This window comes from Cryptomeria japonica, unplaced genomic scaffold (genome assembly GCF_030272615.1).
Source record: "Cryptomeria japonica unplaced genomic scaffold, Sugi_1.0 HiC_scaffold_182, whole genome shotgun sequence".
NCBI lineage: Eukaryota > Viridiplantae > Streptophyta > Pinopsida > Cupressales > Cupressaceae > Cryptomeria > Cryptomeria japonica.
In genome coordinates this window covers 148,827-163,443 of record NW_026729004.1, presented here as the reverse complement: position 1 = coordinate 163,443, position 14,617 = coordinate 148,827, and the positions used below count along the sequence as shown (strand labels likewise).

The 14,617-nt window shown below is 34.0% G+C and overlaps 1 protein-coding gene across 1 annotated transcript; it reads right to left on the bottom strand.

Moving 5' to 3' along the window:
• Positions 1-1,541: 1,541 nt before the first annotated feature.
• Positions 1,542-2,295, bottom strand: LOC131867730 (putative germin-like protein 2-1). The gene is made up of 2 exons (XM_059215537.1): positions 2,169-2,295; positions 1,542-2,074 (listed from the first exon to the last, which is right to left on the bottom strand). Exons 1-2 carry the CDS (start codon positions 2,293-2,295, stop codon positions 1,542-1,544), a joined length of 660 nt encoding a protein of 219 aa, XP_059071520.1.
• Between the last annotated feature and the right edge of the window lie 12,322 nt (positions 2,296-14,617).

The following is a 14,617-nucleotide window of genomic DNA, read 5'->3' as shown; positions in this document are numbered from 1 at the left end:
CCCTAAAAATACATAGGAAAAATAGAAGATTATAAAATTGACATATCTCACCGATAATGTATCAGTTATATCTATTATCTTATTCTTCATTACAGTGTAATTGACAACTTCTCAATATGACGACACTTTTGTCTTCCTCATATCAATTAGCAAATGGCTTCAATATGAAAATATCCTTCCGCCTTCACATATTTCTCAAACTTACACCTGCATATCCATGGATCCAAGGAGCTCCTTTATGCACCTCTTAGGCTTGCAACAATAATATTTTTCCAGCATGAAACATACATGGCCTACGACAACAATATTTTCCTATCCTATTGTGCTTATTCACATATGCAGATTTGCATTTGCTTTGATAGGAAACCTATGGTTAAATTATTGGTTATCATATTTGATGATCTATAGAAATGCTTATACAAGGAGGAAATGGTTTGAGGAATTTTTTTTGTAACCGATCTGGGAGTTTATGATTGAGCAAGGTAATATATTGCTAAATTTTTCAACTAATCATATTTTTAATATTACATACAAAGTTTTTAAAATCAACATGAGCATTATCCTTTTTCCCTTTAGTATTTAGATCTTCATACATAACATCCACAGTGACATATTTATTATAACGTAGGAATGAATTAGGGGAGATTTAGAAAAGCTTATTTTGGGAGGCCATAAATTAATTAACACCATGTAAATGAATTGTGTTATTATCAATAATCTATCTTCACTGTCTTAGATTTTCCATGTCATTCCAACTTATTAGAAATGTTTAATACAAGAGGCCCCTCAATCATAACCCTTATGTAGGTAGATTGATGTAAGAATAGGTGTGATATGTGTCAAGGTTATCATATTATCCCCGATCAAATATTGCGATATTGGATGCAATGGATATTCTAGTTCTACGGATTTTCTTGGAATTTAGACATAATGAAACCGTGTTGCATTCCATCGAAGGTATACTACATTTATTAGAGCAATCATTCTTATCTTGAGGAGAGTCCCTAACCTTCTGGAATGACTTCTTTGATGGGGAGTCTTGAAGCATTGGATGATTGTGAGGGTGATTTGAAGAACAACTACTAATTATATTTCCCAATAACTATTTCCTACTTCCAAACCATTCACCTTTTATGTCAGAGCTAAAATGAGGTTAAGACTATGTTAAAGAACACCCTTGACAGATTGGCATGCAAGAATTATAGTGTTACTCATTCTATCCAAGTCAAGCACTTTGTTTGTTGTTGTTCCTGCAATATTTATGTTAAAGAATATATTGTTAACATGTTGCAAATGAATGTATACCTAATACAAGGATGCTCTTGTATAAAATATTCATAAATGCCTTCAGATGCTTCAAATTAATCCTTCATCTTTGGAATATGCGGAGGATATAGTCATGTTCAAAACAGATGCTATGAATAGCAGAAGAGGACGGCAATAACTCTAGAAAGATTGTTTTATTGAACGGCAAGGAAAAAGAATTTGGGAAAGACTTGGTCCCCTCTTGATTGTTTTGTTTGATAGAACACAGCAAATTCTTATGCGAATTTCTTCTGAATGTAATCCACAACTTCCTGTGTGATGCGGAAGGCCTTGGCCAATACGGAATCTGGGAGAGGAGGATCCGCTGCAAACAGAGAGTTGGCGATTGTCTGAACTCCCGGAAGCTGGCTGCTCAATGCAGATATGGCCACCGCATTTTCATGCCCCACATTCTGCTGGAAATGCACAAGTGCCTTTGGAAACACAAACACATCTCCCTTCTCCAACGTTTTGCTGAAAAACTTGTTGTTGGTGTCAATGAAACCCACAAGAAGCTGGCCTTCCAGTAAAACAAGAACTTCGGTGGCTCTTGGGTGTGTGTGAGGAGGATTTATTCCACCCACTGCGTAGTCGATGCGGACCAACGATATTCCCAACGTATTGAGGCCTGGTATCTGTTTAACGTTCGCCATCGTTACGTTGGAGCCCACATCATTGTCGGTGTTCCCTGCCTGCCCAAGTCCCCGGAAGAAGAAGTCGTCTGCTGAAACTTGCATTGGGTCTTTGCAAACGAACCCGTTCACCAAAACTGTTTAAAGCAAAATCAAATCAATCTATTACTAACTCGACTCGTCTAATAAGCAAATCATTACCATTGTTTATGTATAAAGTTTTTTACTCACCTTTGCTTTCCTCATCTGCAACGCAGAAATCTTGCAAGGGATCGGAATCCCCTGCCATGACCCTGTCGCTGTAACAACATATCAACAGAAAAAGTCCCAGTGTGAAGTAAATCATTCGGTTAGCCATTATAATAGAAACGCAGATAGTACAAGAGCTCAGAAGGATATGAATGTGTGTTACAAGCCCATTACAAGCTTTATATAGCCCAAACCTTATGACTAATTCATCTTCACTCCGTATATTAAATCACCAATCCTTGTAATATTATAATAATATACTTCCAGAGTTGTTGCTCTTTTCGATACGTCAGAGTAAGTCTTGCTGCAGCATATGGCTATCTCACCTGCTACCGCAGATGTATTCTCACCATTCTTTCATTATCGTTGAAATTTTCTATCTTCTGCTGCATATGCTTATCTGAAGATCAGCTTACCTCCTGCCTTAGACGTATTCTTCCTCATATTCTCGCCACCGCCATTAATTTAGTAATGTGGAAACGATTAGACTTTATTGGAGCGATGGCCTTCTTCAAAGGAACTAATATATACATTTTTCTCAGCCGTCTCAGAATTGGTAAAAGAGGAAATTTTCTTGGATGTTGACACAAACACCGTCCATGCATGCTTTATATTGCGTCTTTCTTGAAAACCTTTTTACGCTCGGGTAGGATAATCTCAGTTTTATTATAAAAATATATGTGTTATATTCGTGAGCCTTTAAAACAAAGAATAGTTCTAAATTATCATTAATATTTTTGGTTTATAATATTAAGGATTCATGTTAATTATAGAGTTTGGTTGCAAGAGAATTTAAATAAATAAATAAGAGAATGGGTTGTTTTGTGATTGAAAGGATGAACTTGGTGTACAAGGCAAATTCATCGTGGCATGCGCATGTATATGTTACATACTCAACGTCATAGGACTCATGCTAGACGAGGTGAGAAAAGGAATAAGATGAGCGGGCGTTATGACACTCATTTCGCACAACGTAAAACAAGAATGATAAGGTGATCGAGATTTGGAACCCTTATGCAACATGTCTCAAGGGAGGAACTCCTGAAGGCAACATTCCCTCTAATTCCTAATTGGTAGTGAACCGGTCGGGCCTCTATGGCGTGACCTAACACCTATAGCTAAGTAAACCCTAACTAAGCTAAATTATATATAAATTTAACAAATTTTAACTAATTACCAATGATATATAAAGAGATTAAATGCGCCAAACGAATAAATGATAATTTTCTATTAAATATTTTTAATAAGTAAATATACTGTTTGTTTTAACTAAATATTAGCCACAACGATAGTTTATTCTTCTGAAGAGTCCAACTCAACTAAATTAAAACGAAATAAAGAGTGAATTTTCTCAATCCTAAGCTGATATTTTACTTTCTTTTAAAACCAAATTTTTGAAATAAAAGTATACTACACTTTGATTTCAGATTTAATTTAATTAATTACCATTCACTATCAATTAGATAAATTAAATTATTTCACTTGACTAATTAATTTGAGAGGCCACATCACATTTAAACGATTACAAGACATGTTAAATCCTAAAACCTAGCACACCAACTCCACCTAAGGTTTTTCATTTCCTAAAGTTATATTAAATTAAATTCTCTTAAAAGAATTAATTATCATGCTAAACCCGCTTAATGGGCCTTAACCGATATGGTAACACTAGAAACCCAAACTCAAGTTTGCTGTGTGTGTGTGTTTACAAAGGTAAATATACTTTGTATAAAATATATATTTTTAAATAGGTGAACATACACATCTAATTACAAATAACTATTTTTAATTTTAAACCAAAGTTTAAGTAGAGCAAGTTTTTTTATTTTGTAGGATAACAAAGAGAACAATATTTGCGTGATAAACATCCCCTTCACTTTATTAACTAAAAATATTAAGAAAAGTGCATGAAAATTTCACACTCTTAAAGCTAATTTAATCCACTATTACTAATAACTTTAATTTGTTCATTAAGTATCAATAACTTTTAAATGTATGAAATGCAAATTATCACAAGCGCTAAGTTATTTCTTAAACAAACTCAGCCCTTAAACAATATGTATATTTTTTAGAAAAGTAAAATATAATCGCTTCTAAACACAACAACATCATCATTTATCAACTTGATATACACAACATTGCAAGGGACCCATTTGATAAAATTTTTAACAACTTACTCCAACCCATTTAAAAAATGTAATAAAAATTCTAACCCAAACGTGAGAATGAATATTTTCATTCCAATGTCAAGGTAGCACCCCATTTGATTCCACAAAAAATCTTACAAAACACAATTTTTAAACAAGCCAATGGAGAGCTCACCTTCCAACATTTGGGCTTTCTCACAACCAACCCCCAAGCTAAGAGGCCCATGAGAAACTTGATTTCCCAATATAAATACTCCACGCAGATGTAAAATCCATTAAGGGAGTCCAACACCATATAATTCACATCCCTTCTAAATTATATCGAACCATTTTTCCACAGATTTTCCAAAAGAATCAAGGATACTCATACCCAAGAAATCTCCTTCTCAACGAGAAAAAATCGTTCCCTTGGAGGTTCCACATATCCCTCACCCTACACATGAGTTTCTCTGATCAACTTGGGAGAGCCTAAACCCTCACACACGTGTCATATACATAAGAAAAGACATAGAAAGATGAAATTTAAAAATCAAATCAAAAGCCTCCACTAACATATTTACAACAAAATGGAATATAGCATTCTAAAGATTGAATCATATCAAAATATTTCCTTAATAGATGAGGAGGGTTTGATAGAAATTTCTCAAAGACTCTTTTGAGTCCTTCCACAAGGCCTCCCAAAAAATCCCAAAAAGAAAGATGCAAAAAATAAAATAATAAGCCATACAAAGACTCTTAGAATGGTATATACAATATGTGTCATATGGCCTCCCCTCCCCTGGTCAGGAGGTACCACATTGATCTCATTCACCTCCTCTAACCCCTTCTCACCAAAACCTAAGGGTATGTGGATATCACAAATGCTCCTACGTGTGAGAGCATTGGGATGAGAGGAATAATATTGTATACTCTTCCCCAATAGGATCCTTTGGATCCACTCATATGTGTGAGGCATGCGGAAGCACCATTCACAAAATTGTTGGAGTGGATTTGAAAGTGGTAATTTACTTACTGTCACCCGCAAGTTAGACTTTCGACACCTTTTTTCTAAGAGACTTGGACAAGATCAAATGATGGCAAAATCCCACGGACTAATTCCCAAAAAGGTATCCAACTCATAAGTGTTTCTTTATGGGCCTAAATACACTCAAAAATAGATGAAACCGACACTTTAAAATCATTCAAAAAAATGCTCAACATAACACCTATTTTTTCTATAAGGATGCCACTGGGCGCAGATACTAACTTACTCATATATAAAAACAAAATAAAAATATATTTAAAAAAAAAAATACATCACATTACAACAATTGCTAAAATCAAAGACCTTAGTCCCTATCATTAACTAAGGTCAAGGCTTCACTAAGAATTTAAAATGAATAGGATTTTCTTAGGAAACTCCAATTTCTATTAGCTATGAAAATTTCCTACACACTCAAAGAAAATAAATAAATTTCCAATATAGGTTGAAATAAAATGCACACATAATCATACATTTGATAAAAGAATAATTCTTCACTACCAACATAGTCCAATACAACATCGTACTATAACTTGATTATATTTTAATGTTTATTAACGAAATCTGACATTGATTTGTAATATAAAAAGTGTAGATAAAATTTGTTTTTGATTGGATAAGGTGGGAAGAGGGTCCCACAACCAAAGTTAGAATACTAGAATAAAGAAGTTCAATAACAAACAAGTTACTCCGCCGACACAACCGCAAAACTACCAAAATAACAAACCACGAAAAAATATTTAGACTTCATATTATGGAGGCTCATAAGAGCATTTGACTCTTTCATGACCAATTTTTGTCTTTGTTTATAGCTCTCTCAAGCAGTACCCTCGTTGCTTCTTTTCACCTTCCATATTTAGTTTGATTTCTTTTTTCTTTTTGCCTTTTTTGTTCCATCCTTGACTTATGCCTATTGCGATAGTCAGTCAAAAAGATCGAGAAGTCATAGAAAAAATCCATTAGGTCCTTAATGATAGTAAGAAAATGAAAAAAATGAGTCCCCAAATTGAGAAACTCTATCGCCTAATAAATTTATTTTCTCTTTCAGTCTACCTTGTTTTACCTCCATCTCCTAAGTGTTTCAGTATGGGTCTATGTACACTTATAAATAGATGAAACAAACACTTGAAAGTCATTCAAAAACCTACTCAGTGTGAAATCTATCTTTCCATAAGGATGCCGCTGGACGCAAATGCTAAATTACTCAAATATCAAAATAAAATAAAACTATATTTAAAACACAAAATACATCACATTACAACAATTACTAAAATCAGAGACCTTAGTCCCTATCATTAACTAAGGTCAAGGCTTCACTAGGAATTGAAAATGACTAGGATTCTCTTAGGGAACTCCAATTTATATTAGCTATGAAAATTTCCTACACGCTCAAATAAAAAAATTAATTATTTCCAATATAACTTGAAATAAGATACACACATAATCATACATTTGATAACAATTTAATTAAAGATATGAGGTTTCCACAATTCATTTGATAAAAATAAACTCGTAAACAATTTAATTCTTCACTACCAACATAGTCCAATGCAACATCATACTATGACCTGACTATATTTTAATGTTTTTTAACCACATCTAACATTGATTTGTAATATTAAAAGTGTACAAAAAATTTGTTTTTGATTAGATAAGGTGGGAAGAGGGTCCCATGCCCAAAGTTAGAATATTAAAACAGAGAAGCTCAATAACAAACAAGTTATTGCACCAACACAACCCCAACACTACCGAAATAACAAACCACGAAAAACTATGTAGACTTCATATTATGGAGGCTCATAAGAGCATCAAACTCTTTCATGACCAATTTTAGTCTTGAATTCTAGTTCTCTCAAGTAGCACCCTCTTTGCCTCTTTTCACCTTCCATATTTGGTTCAATTTCTTTTTTCTTTGTGCCTTTTTTGTTCCACCCTAGACTTATGCCTATTGCGATACTCAGCCAAATAGGTCGAGAAGTCATAGAATAAATCCATTAGGTCCTTAATGATAGCAAGAAAATGGAAAATTGAGTCCCCAAATTGAGAATCTCTATTGCCCAATAAATTTGTTTTCTCTTTCAGTCTACCTTGTTTTACCTCCATCTCATAGTCATCGTTATCCTCCTCTTCACCATGCTTAACACTCTTGTTTCTTTGTGAAGTTTAAATAAGCGGGGTGGGATCTGGTGCTATGGAAGCCAAGCTGGTTTCCAAGTCCTCCTCCTCCACGATGATAAGATACTATGATTTGGAGACGTCTTTAAGGGATAGGTCCAAAGTGAAATATTTTGTAGGTAGGTCAAATACTTGACCTTTTCTTTCCTCAACTGAGTACAATATCACTTTCAAAGTGTTAGTTATCATATATGTGTCATCGTTTTAGTTTCAAATTTCTTTGTCTTGGATATTAATTACCACAATTAATGTCGATCTCCTCTTCTTACTCTCCTTCATTACCCTTTCATTTTTTAGATTTGCCTTTTCTATTTTTTCGATTTTTAATGTGTTTTTCTTTTTTATCTTTACTTCTTTCCGCAGTTTCAAATTGGTATCCCAAGAGAGATTGTAATTCTACATGCAGTCTACTGTTAACATTATCTTCTTTTGACACAATTTTTAGCTCTTTATCTCTAGGGCATTCCCTTTTTTATCTTTCTCGATATGGGAATTGCCCTTTTGGGAATTTTTAGGGAGATTGAATGCTTATGTGGAAGCAATTCCAAAACCACTAGAAATTCTAAGGGGTTTCTTGGTAATTTTGAGGGCTCTTGAAGCCATCTTTCACTTTGATCTCTTTGATACCAAAATTAGGCTAGATTAGAGCATAGGAGAGGTTCTATGCAAATAGATTTGGTGAAGGTAGTATATTAAGCCTTGATGTAGGCTAGGGATGTCCTGATATTTATGGTTTCTCTTAACCTTTCACCCCTAGCAACTGATTACAGTATCCTTTTCTATCATCTTGTAAGTTACAATAGAACTCATCCCATCCATTTTCACTTCCCTCAGGTTCTTAGAGAATGTGAACTTCTTTGAAAGAAGTAGATTGTGGCCGTTCTACATGGCCATGAATTAATTTGAAACCCCTCCAACTTCACAAATCCTTCGCATGTTGTTCTTCTTCAGAAGCTCATAGGTTGATCAACTCTAATATTTTCTCATATCGATTTCCGTAATTTTTTATACCCACAAATCTTTTGGAAAAGTTGGACTTTCTCAAAAAAGGAAGAAGCGACACGATTAGATTACTATTAACATATTTCGAGCTTTGCCATCTTTAGTAGGATTATAATCATTGGAGGAAAACTAAGCCCAATAAGGTAATAAATATTTTGAATCTTACAACTTTAATAATCTCATCCCTTTAGTCCATTCCTTTTTGTGAATTAAAAAGTGATAGCATCCATGATCAGAGATTTTAAAACTTCAAATATGCTACATGCACTTTTATGCCAACTAGACATTTGGGATATTTCAATGACCATGCGAATCCACAGTCAAGATTTACATTCAACTTTAATCGTTCTTCATTTTATAACAGTTCTAATATTATTTCAAATGAACAAAGGTAGCTATCAAAATCCAAACCAAGTGCTCCTTTCTAGAAGCATAAACCCGACAGGGTGCTACTTCTAATAAATTTGATAATTTAATAATTCACGATATAGATGAATTTCATGTTTATAAAGTCAAAGCATCAATTAACCCACTATAATCACATGGAAATCAAAATACCTAATTAACTATCAAAATTTTTGTCCTCATCATATGCATATATAAAAATCAAACTGCTCTACAGATGCACTCCACATTTGACATATTCTAATAACATCATCATGTGTTAATACTAATAACTTTAAAAACTTATACAGCCCTAGAATTCAATCATGGTCCAATAATGCCAATATCGAAGCCACCAAAGGGTGGGCCTCACAACTAGTAGTTTCGATTCTTGATCCGAATTCAGTCATAGCCGACTACTTAAATTCATGTAATTCAAATAATTTTTTTGATATTCGTAAATATCAGATAACTTAATAATTAAAGAAAGTTTAATCAGCAAACTAAAAAACTAAATTTTAATATATATTTTATTAATTTTTAAAGGATGAAACTACTCATTGTTATTTGACAATAGGCAAGACCGAATTTATATAGACTACCTCTCCATTCCTTTTGAAAAAAGGTAAAAACATGCATCTTATAAAAAGTTCTATTTTTCTCCAAGAAATCTCTCAAATTACCTTTTCTCTATGAGTTATTTTTCCCTAAAATTCGGTTGTTCAACTCTATCCAAATAAATTATGTACCTCACAACTATCTCATGTGAATCCTCTAAATCACCATTCCAATTCCCCAATTTTAGAATCTGCATTAGGCGATTGTGATAGTTATGAAACTACTTTTTTCTACCTCCAAAAGAGCCATCATCCTCTAGCTCCCTCGGTGGGAGGTCTTTAAATTTTGATTAATGCGAATCAATCAAACTAAATGGAGTTACTTAGAGACATCAGAATCCAACTTTTTACAAATATCGTGAGAGTAGCGTGAAAAGATTAAGAGTAGCGTGTGAGATATTGAGAGAGAAAGAGAGAGCCAAGAGAGAGCAGGCCAAATAAAAGAAAGGTTCATAAAGAGAGTGGGGAATGAAAAAATACTGATGATTCATTTAGATTCATCTCGAAACATTGCAACTGCCCTATAAAGCCAAAAAGTTGAATTTTGTTTAGAAATGCTTGCATATTTTTTTTTGTAGGATGCTATCATGATGTGCAAATGTCCGTGTGAAAAAGTCGTATCTAGATAATATACGTTCAAAAATTTTGGGAGAAAAGAAAATATAGGACTAATGCAAAGGTGACATAAACCAATGTCCATGAGAAATGCGGCCTGAGCACCTTGGTAAAGAAGAAGGCTTATGTAAGTACTAAAATGAGCCTACAAAAATATTAAGCGAATGGACACCAAAGTACACACAAAACGTAGGTGAAGTTGCGAATGTATGCGATTTACGACATTACAGCCTAAAAATTTAATTATTCCTTAACATCAAATAATTCAATAATTAAAAATAAGTTTTAACAAAAAAACAATTTTCCCCCTTTTGATTTCAATAAAGCATACATGTACAAATTATTATTAACAATAGACAAAACCTAGTTTCTATAGCATGCTTCACCATTTCTTTTAAAATAAATACAAGCAATGATGGATCTTATAGAATTTTCTCTTTTTCTCCTATGAATCTTTCAAATTACCTCTTACCTATAAGTACTTTTCCCTTAAAATCAAGTTGTTCAATGCTATCTATATCAATTATGCACCACACAAATATGTCATGCGAGGCCTCTAGATCAGCCTTGCGAATTCCAATTTTGTAATCTACATGATACAATTGTACAACAAGTGTGAAACTAGGCTTGTTTACCTCTAACAGAGCCCCAAATTTTTTTAGCTCCATTTGTGTGCCCCATAGGTTCTTGTTGTTGTGAATCAATCCAACCAATTGACTTGAACCCTAGAGAAAACATGGGAATTTTAACTATTAGTAACTATTAGCACGTTGTTTCCCATCCCAAAGCCATCTCCTTTATCCTCTCCTCTTGACACATGGCATGGTTGTCAATTTAAACCTCCTTGTGTGAAAGCTACCTTCTAATCGCATGGTTTCCAGGTCCACCTCTACGATATCTCCCATCTAATCCATATTGTCATTCATTAAATTCTACATGAATATGTACTCCTTTGTCAACCATGCACCTCTCATAGTCTAGGATATATCTACTCTACATCAAGATGTTCAAGATTATTCTCAAATCAATAACAATACTCTTTCATAGTGAAATTTAGTTGACAATGTTCCACCTTAATCCAAAGAATTTAGAAAGAAAATGTTGCAACACTTTATTTGTGGAAAAGTACGTAATAATTTGTGAAACCTAACAAATATCTGTCAACTATAACCTTAACATGTGCATCCATTGTGAGACACTCAAATAACATTAAGAGTTTAAAATCACATCAGATTTTTAGAAATATGCGTAGCTTGTGATCACTAGATCTTGCCTAAACCCAGTATGCCATCCACTCAAATTGTTGATTGAGGAGCTCCCATAAAACTCTTATATAATTAGTAGTAATTTTAAAACTTCATTGTTAAAAAGTTTATCTTTGATCATTGAATTGAATGTGAATTAAGAATAGTTGAAATATAAATACATCTGAGAGAAACACATATTTAATTGGTTCTCCACCAGTTCAATTGAAATGATATATAAGACTCTATGATTTTTCTAGCAGACCATTCACATAGTAATGAGATATCTTGCAACGGTCAAGATAGAATGCAACACCACAATCTTGAAGAATGTAAAATCCTATCAAGTCTACCTCAATATAGGTGTTCAAATGAATGGATTTGGCATGATTGTTCTTTGTGAATTCGATACTAGAAAAAATTGGTATGCTCGTATTACCACCAACTTTTATAGGTCTCTGTTATTGATTTCATAGAGTCCAATTGTTCAACCCACACATTCAAACATCTGCATGCCTCATGCTAGAAAATTTATCAATGAGATGACTAGTTGCACTCGAAATAATTGTATCACATTGAGATCCAAATAAATAAAGGTGGGTTCTACCAACTTCCCCTTAAAGTGTATTCATTAGAAATATATAAATTTCATGGGCTAATGATAGAGAAAGAAACAATCAACACTGGAGATGACGGTCAGAAGGGCCTCCCATTCATTGTTGTATCAAGGGTTTGTTGCCTTGTTGATATTCACATATCCCCCTACTATTACATACCGACATACACATGAGGCACAATGCATATGTAGTAATCAAAAAATGAGAATAGAACTGATTACATACAATGTGGATTCAAAATAATTAACTTTTCATTCCAAGTATACCAAATTTCTCTTGCTTGCATGCAATATCAATTGGAAATAATTGAATATTTCATTGCAAGTGTTACCAAAGAGCTCCTACTCTTCAATGCAAGACTTGGTTGGTAATTTGTGTTGTAATCAGTTATACTCAACTGTTAAAATAAGAATTTGTTTTTTTCCAAAGATCTCCAATTAAATTCTAGCAATCTACTTCACATAAAATTTTTTGCATTCACAGATTCGATCATTTGAGCCAAATTCAAAAATAGATTAGAAATTATGATTTGTCTTTCTTTGTTAATCTATCACTGTACAGCTACACATTTCTTTATTTACAAGTTTCAATTTGTGAAGGGTAAGGTTCACAGATTACATCTTCGTTGTGGTATTAGAATATGCCATTTCCAATCATGTGCAAATTGTTAAAGTTTCATTCTAACTACCAATCTCTATATCTAGGTTGCAAACACCACAATTTACAACATATCATTTACTTTTAACCATTGTTCATGTAACCGCTAAGCATGTCGGGGCTGCTATGTGCGATTAATAAAATTTTAGAAAATTGATATTAGACCAGACTTAAACCAAATCCTAAAAAAGTGAATTTGTTCTGTACGTATCAAATAAAAAGTACAGGCATAAAGCTTCATGGTGACATTAACTGCAATATATTTCTTCCCCAAAATATATTTTAAAAATAATATATAATTAACTCCCTTTTTTTTTTTTTTTTTCCTACTTTACATATCTTATTGAAAGTGACATACCTGGTAGATCAACATTCGTTGCAATTCGCAGGTCCTCTAAAAATAGGACTCCAAAATCTTGTCACATTAGAAAGGTTGAAGTGGCTGTACTGAAATAATGCTTCTCATATCTACTTTCATCTGAATTTTCTCAGTTGGCTTTGCAAAAATTGAGCCAAGTCTTAGGAATTTGATAAGTCTAGCATGGGAGATGCTTGCATACTTGTGAGCTGCAAACAATTAGGAAAATGAATGTGTGAGCCTCATTTGCCAAAACTGGGAAATTATGGCTATACTCCTTTTATTTGATTATGTAAATTGGTAACAAAGATTCTCAAAATGAACAGATATTAATTCATGCATCAATGCCATTTAGATTCATTCTCATGATTTAGAAAAAATCTCAATCCCTCGCAACAAAAGGAAAAGGAACCTAAGTTCCTAGCTCTTCCTTAAAGATAACAACTAGGCCTTTTCTTATTCCTAATGTCATTGGCATTGGTTAATGTTATGATCTTGTTTCCTCCATTTTGATATTTAACTTAATTTACGGGATGGTATAATTCAACATGCCACGGAAACCAATATTTATTTAAGTACAAAATATTGCATATTACGTTGATATAAATGTGGTACTACTGAAGCCAACATTGATATGAAGGAATTTTTTTTTGGTTCTATCTTCATATTTCACTTCTCTTGAAATTGTGTACATTCTCTCATAAATACCAACAATGCTATCCTCGCACCCTTTTATGTTCCATGCAATAATGTGATTCCTCTAAATCCACAAGACCAATAGTGCCACAAAGAGTATAATGATTCTTGTGGCTCATGTAACTATTTGGTGGTCCTTGAGGTGTTATTTACCTTCCGAATGGGCTTCGGGCAGTTCCCTCTGTGTATCGGTCTTGAAACACATGATGTTTTTGGTCTGCTTGTTTGGTTTCTTGCGAGTTGGGCTGTTTTGGAGTGCTGTTTTTTTCGGGTCCGTGGGATTCTCTGTGGAAGGTTCCCTTCTATTGAGGGGGAGATGGATGTAGTTGGAGTTGACTTGTCTCCTATTGAGGTGGAGTATGATGTTTCTGGTGTTTCCTGGAAGTGTCGTTGGGGTGTTGATGGGGCCCCTCTTCTTGGCTGTAAGGATGTTGATGCCGATGTTCTTGCTGACTCTTGTGTGTCTCCTATAGAGGTGGAGAGTTGGTTGTTGGGAAAGTTTCTCTCAGTATGGCATATTTTAAAGCATATGGTTTTTGGAGCCATGATAAAACCCACGGTGGTTGAGGGAGCTCAGAAAAACCCCATGTTTTTTGTTTCTTGTAGGGACAGGTTGGATGCTAGCAGTTTTCAAGGGCCAAGTTTGGCCAATGTTGGTTTTTGGTTAGCATTGGTCTTTGTGGCTTTATGTGGTCCTACGAATCTATTACAAGTTGAGGGAGCCTAGGAAAACGCTTCTAGTTGGCCGAGAGTGCCAGAAAAACCCTCGTTCTCCGTTTTTTGAGATGTTTTGTTTGTTGTTTTCGAGCTTATGGTTGTGCCATCCTGTTTTGTGATGCTCATATTTTGATTGGTGGATGCACGTAAGTCCAGAAGGTTTCAGGTCCTTTTTAAAACC

Excerpts from the sequence above, each read along its gene's own strand:
- LOC131867730 (XM_059215537.1), bottom strand. The coding sequence starts at position 2,295 with ATGGCTAACCGAATGATTTACTTCACACTGGGACTTTTTCTGTTGATA. Across the intron at positions 2,075-2,168 it reads TGCAGATGAGGAAAGCAAAG|TTTTGGTGAACGGGTTCGTT; the intron begins GTGAGTAAAAAA and ends TGCTTTAAACAG.